At 46.3% G+C, this 5,922-nt stretch overlaps 1 protein-coding gene across 1 annotated transcript in view; it reads right to left on the reverse strand.

Moving 5' to 3' along the window:
• SLC35D1 (solute carrier family 35 member D1) overlaps positions 1-5,922 on the reverse strand; it is a 22,955-nt gene that overhangs the window by 4,929 nt on the left and 12,104 nt on the right. The window contains exons 5-8 of the mRNA XM_018567300.1: positions 5,523-5,594; positions 3,057-3,125; positions 982-985; positions 801-893 (exon numbers count right to left, since the gene is read on the reverse strand). Of these exons, the coding sequence (XP_018422802.1) occupies positions 801-893; positions 982-985; positions 3,057-3,125; positions 5,523-5,594 (238 nt within the window). The remainder of the gene's footprint in view (positions 1-800; positions 894-981; positions 986-3,056; positions 3,126-5,522; positions 5,595-5,922) is intronic.

Genomic DNA, 5,922 nt, shown 5'->3' on the forward strand with positions numbered 1-5,922 from the left:
GGGGGGGGTATTGATAATGGAATTGCTGCCACACAAAAGGAAGCAGCGAGATAGTGAGATGATAAATGTGATTTTAAAAAAAAAATGAAAACAGCAAATCTGCTTTCCATTAACCACACCAACCAAAATGGAAAGTAGCTGGGTGACTACTGAAAACAGGTTGCAGTTTTGACCCATGCAGAAAAAAAAAAAAAAAAACAGGGAAGGAGTGCATCATTTTTCTTAGGCCGTCATTGCGATCCTTTCTTCACTGGCCTGAAAGGATCATTCACACATCACGTGCAATATGAATGCGGTTCTTCTAGACGGGAAGCTCGCCACCAAGCTCTAGGGAACCAGACTCCCCCTGGAGCATGGACTTCCCAGAGACAAGTCAACACTGACAGTTCATATTTCTAATCAGACAGGTTCTCTTTAATGCCTGCATGTTGCTGTAGTTTTCTTCCTCGGGAGGAAAGAGCAGAACACAAAAAGAGAAGTCATTGTGTGTGTACGCATTTCTCCCCCAATGGCGCTTTATGGCTCTGTGAACAATACATATTAATCTTTGAAATGTCATTTCTCTGATAACACTTGTACGCTACTTCTGCCAGGGACCCCGCAGGCTACTTCTGCCAGGGACCCCGCAGGCTACTTCTGCCAGGGACCCCGCAGGCTACTTCTGCCAGGGACCCCGCAGGCTACTTCTGCCAGGAACCCCGCAGTGCATAGTATTACATACAAAGCTGGCATTTCCACATCAGACAAGTTATAGGGTCCAGCAAAAGATAGGAGCAAAGATTCATTGGCAATGGTCTCACCTTCTGGACATCCCCAGTCATAAAAGCAATGGCCAACGTGGGAACGATCATGAACAATGCATTGTAATACAGCAAGCCGTACTTTCCAAGTTCCTGAGGAAAATAGGAAGGGGAAAAAAAAAGGGGAAGGATTATTTTGTAGCACACAAATTGTACAAAACTGATAACTTATTTATCTCGCTTTCCTAGAACAGAGAATAAGCTAAATATGTAGCCGACACCTTAAAGGAGAAGTATGAGGTGAGTGATTTCCACGCATCCTCATAGTTAGAGCCAATGTGAGACAATGAAAATGTCACAGGTCGGCTCTATCGAGCGGAAAGTGAGCGAACACATACCGATCATCTCCCTACAGAGACTGGTGACTGTCACTCACAGCTCCCCGCAGGGATTCCCACCCTCCCCTCTCCGATCCTCCTGACTAGAGGGGCGGGCACAGCTGGCTCTGCCTCTAGATAGGCAAAGTCCACTGTCAATCAGCCAGCTGGGTGGATCTCGACAGCATTGTCGGGATCTGTTCCGGCTGACACACCGTTAAAAATGTAAGCAGAAAACAAAGTGCTTTTTAATCTCATCATCAGTTGTAAACTAGAACTGAACACCGATTGTCCTAACAAAGGGTTGAAAACTTACTTGTCCACGATCCCCGCTGTGTCCTCCGTCTTCCGCCGAGTCAATCACGGCAGGCTTTGTATTAATGAATACAGGCTTTGTATTCATTAATACAAAGCCTGCCATGATTGGCTCAGCACGGTATACTGTATGTAGCCGAAGCTACATACTGTATACCATATCCTTCTGTATGTACCCGGCGTATAAGACAACCCCCGATTTTTGGGGGATGTTTTAAGGTTTCAAAACCCGTCTTATACGCCGGCAAATACGGTACATCAATGCTGAGTGACTGATAACACAGTTAGGTATGGACTGCTACAGGGGAGCACAATGGTTTTCCAAATGTGGACCATTCTGATTTGAGTCAAAACGGTCTATTTGTCCAGATCCCCATCGTTACTGGGACATAAGATCCCCATCGTTACTGGGACATAAGATCCCCATCGTTACTGGGACATAAGTTGATGGGAAATTTAAACTTTCACAGTTGTCTCCTGTGAAATCTAAGAGGGGATCTTCCCCTCACATACTGTTGTGGCACTGGTAAAGCTCTCCAATGGGACAGACAAAAAAAAACCCCACACTAATGAGTGGATTGCTGGAGGTCTGTGTAGGCGGTTATTCCAGTCTGAGAAGACAGATCTTCCTGAGGCAACTCCTAAGTGCACAAAGTCCTTAACATCTCTGGGGTATCGGTGCGGCTTTTTCTACAAATCTTGCAACAGCGTATAGATGGAGGTTTGTCACAGTAAGGCCTCATTCACACTGCTGCGCGTATTGTACCATATGCAAATAAATGGCTCCATACACATAGCCATGTATGTAGCCGTATATTTGCGTAGCGTATATATGCACAAAAACAGAACAGAGATGCGTCCGGGCAGTGTATTGCTGCGCATATACGCACAGCCCATTAAAAATTTCATTTCGAGTGACGCATTGTGGGATCGCATATACTGCACGCATATACGCACATAGACGCAATATACAATTTTGCTTGCGTTGTGTGAATGAGGCCTTACTCTGAAAATGTGTTTCTTCCAGGGGATGTGGCAGGACCACAGAGCTCTCCCCTCCCATTCCCACGCAGCATGGGAGCTTGCTCCCCCATTTAATTCCAAAACAGCAAGACCACAGAGCTCACCCCCCATATAACACAAAAATGATCAATTTCTAAACCCAGACATGCCCATCGGATTGCCAGACAGAGAAGCGCGATTGGTCACTCCAGAGAACGTCTCCACTTCTCTAGAGTCCAGCGGCGGCGTGCTTTACACCACGGCATCCCACGCTTTGCATTGCACTTGGTGATGCAAGGCGTGGATGCAGCAGGACAGGGACAGTCAGGCTCGGGAGGAAAAAGCTAGACGATGCTGGACTTTTTCCAGCCAGGTAATGGGGCGGGCTCCATCTTGAATTGCTGCAGCTTCTAATCCACATTGCGAGAAGCTCGCAGTGTGCAGTTACATCAGAGGAAGCCATTTCAGTCCGGGATAGGAGGCGGTACAACTGTGCAAGACTGAAGGGAAGGCCGGAGTTCAGATTTAAAGCACTAAAACTTAATTTTTTCCGAATACTTTAATGCCCTTAGCCCGAGTCCATTCATATTAAACCGTTGAATTCTTACGAATGTGCACTTACCTGGCAGCGATAAATGCCCCTATTATCATAGAAAATACGGTCATCTGAATACTGCGAGAAAACTTCTTCCTGCACAAAAAGGAAACAAATAATACAATAAATGTGGAATATTGGATGCGCAGCCAAAAAGTACAACACCGAGTGTTCCAGGTGATCTTTCAAAACGGAACTGAGCACTGTGAACAGAGAGCAATCACTGTTACATTACACCCGTCACTTATTGTTCTATTACACCCGGTTTCTTTTATCTAATGAAGAATGCCAAAATCCACAATGCTCCATATAAAGAGTCTCTGTGTGTGATGCCAACATATAAAAAGGTGTTTAGGAAGCCAATAAAATGGAGCTTACAGATTAAAAACTGGTCCCTGCACATTAGCTGCACTCGCTAGTTCACTGAGTTTTGGATTAGTGAACTTTGTGGCAGACGTCTTTAAAGAGACCGTCACTAACTTTAACAAATTACACATAAAAGCACAGAAAAAAAAAAAATCAAGCATTTCAAATCGCAGAAGTTTTACTTTTTATTTACTTGCGACTTTGTACATGTTAGCAAAGTTGACTTCCTCAGGAACCGAGGCCCCGGCCTCAGGGCAGCAGGGAGTAGAGGGGCAGCAGGGGTGTGGAATTCCTTTTATGCAACCTGCATACAGGGGGGGCGCATTGAGGAACCTGGCATTGGGGCAGCAGAGAGAGTAAATCCGGCCCTGAAGGAGGGTTATGAAATGCGAGGAGGGAGGGTACCGTGCTAGGGTCACCCCTCGCATGTCATAACCCTCCTTCAGGGCCGGATTTACTCTCTCTGCTGCCCCAATGCCAGGTTCCTCAATGCGCCCCCCTGTATGCAGGCTGCATACAAGTGATCTCGGATACATTGCCAAGATTACTTGTACAAAACAAGTGGCGGCTTCCCCGCTGTACATTTAGCTCTGCTTGCCCAAAGCAGGGCTAAATGTAGAAAACTACCTGCCCAGTGCCTGGAACTGCATGTCCTGGGCGTCCGGAGACAGGAATTCCACACCCCTGCTGCCGGGCCTCGGTTGGCCTGGTAGGAAAGCTGACCTTGACCTTCTTCCTCTTCCTCAAGTATGACTCTTTCCCCCAACATGATATGACTGGGCGCAAGATGTGGATTTCCTTAACCACCTCCGGGCCGGCCGTAGTAAAAAAACGGCCGGCCCGAGCTCTCTAGATCTGAGCGGGCGTCTTTAGACGTCCGCTCAGACACGCCCCCCCGCGCGCGCCGCTCGGCGCGCGCGAGCGGGAAATGGCCGTTTTTTAAAAACAGGCAGCGATGCCTGTCACCATACAAGCGATCCGCCGGCTGTAGAGCCGGCGGATCGCGTGTATGGGGTGCCGATCGGTCCCGTCCCCCCCCATCCGCGGCCCCCCCCGCCGTTGTACCGCTGATCCCGGGCTCCGCTGTGCCTGGTGCGAGCCCGGGATCAGCATGTCGCTTGTGACACAGGGGATCAGAGAGAGCTCGGTACACGAGCTCTCTCCGGTCCCCTCTCCGCTGCAAGAATGCGGAAGTGTTGTATAATACATCACTTCCGCATTCTTGTGTCACTCTCCAGCTTCAGAAGCTGGAAAGAAGCTGATGGAGCAGATCTCTGCTTCATCAGCTTCTTTTGGGGGGTCCTAGGTGACATTAGGGGTCTTGGAGACCCCTGATGTCTCCATAAAGAGGACCTGTCACATATTTTGCTATCACATAGAGGGGTTTTTATTAGCCCCCGTATGTGATAGCAATAAAGTTTAGTGGAAAAAAAAAAATGAAAAAAAAATTAAGCCCCCCCCCAAATTTAAAGTTACACCATAAAAAAGAAAAAAAAAACAAAAAAAATGTTTAAGTCCCCACCCATACATACACGCATGCAAACATGCGTCGGGGGCGCATACGTGCAAAAAAGACGATTGCGCCCATTACGCCGCACATGTTACATATCGCCGCGAACGTCTGAGTGAGAGCAATAATTGTAGGGCCATCAATCACTGATAACACTAAACTGATGAGCGGTAAAAGCTTTTAAAGCGTCGCCCATGGCCAATTTTGGGTACGGTAATTTTCTGCGATTTCGCGGGTGCGCGCAATTTTAAAGCTTGACATGTTTGGTGTCTATTTACCCGACGTGACCCGATCTTTTATATTTTACCAAAAAAACTGGGTAATAATAAATGTTTCCTAACATAATGTTAAAAAAAACTCTTTTTTTTCCCCAAATTTTCTGTAATTTTTCCTAATTATAGTAAAAAATAAAAACCCCAGTGGTGATTAAATACCACCGAAATAAAGCTCTATCTGTCCCCAAAAAATGGTATAAAATTCATTTCAGTACAGTGCTGCATGACGGAATAAACGTCAGTCAAAGTATCGCAGCGCTGAATACTGAAAAATGGCCTGGACAGGAAGGGGGTCTAAACACCTGGTCTTGAAGTGGTTAATTTAGAACACACAATACTTACTTGAGCAAAAAGCCCTCAGCCATCATTGTAAACAAGATTGAGAAACGGCGGAGAACTGTGAACATGGGGAGGCTGTAAAATCAAACAGACAGGATTTAATATCACAATATAAATATGTATATGTACAGCAAATACTTCGTTATGGATGGAGTAGGAAAATGGTTAAAACCACAGCCCATTTATGTTTTTGGTTTGTGAACCATTGTGGAAATTTCTACTTACTTCCTCTCCCAGAGATACAACAGGAAGTTAAGAGGAAGAAGTCTCCCAAAGTGAGGGCAACTCCCTTTTAGACAGTTGCCACTGGAACAGGTGTTCCCTTTGGAAGATTTCCCCTTTCCTCTTGTAAGGATAACTCAAATTTTTAGATTTTCCCTCCCTTTCTGTGTGAAGGGGTGGG

The sequence above is a fragment of the Nanorana parkeri genome, unplaced genomic scaffold (genome assembly GCF_000935625.1).
Source record: "Nanorana parkeri isolate BGI_ZX_2015 unplaced genomic scaffold, ASM93562v1 scaffold1028, whole genome shotgun sequence".
Classification (NCBI taxonomy): domain Eukaryota; kingdom Metazoa; phylum Chordata; class Amphibia; order Anura; family Dicroglossidae; genus Nanorana; species Nanorana parkeri.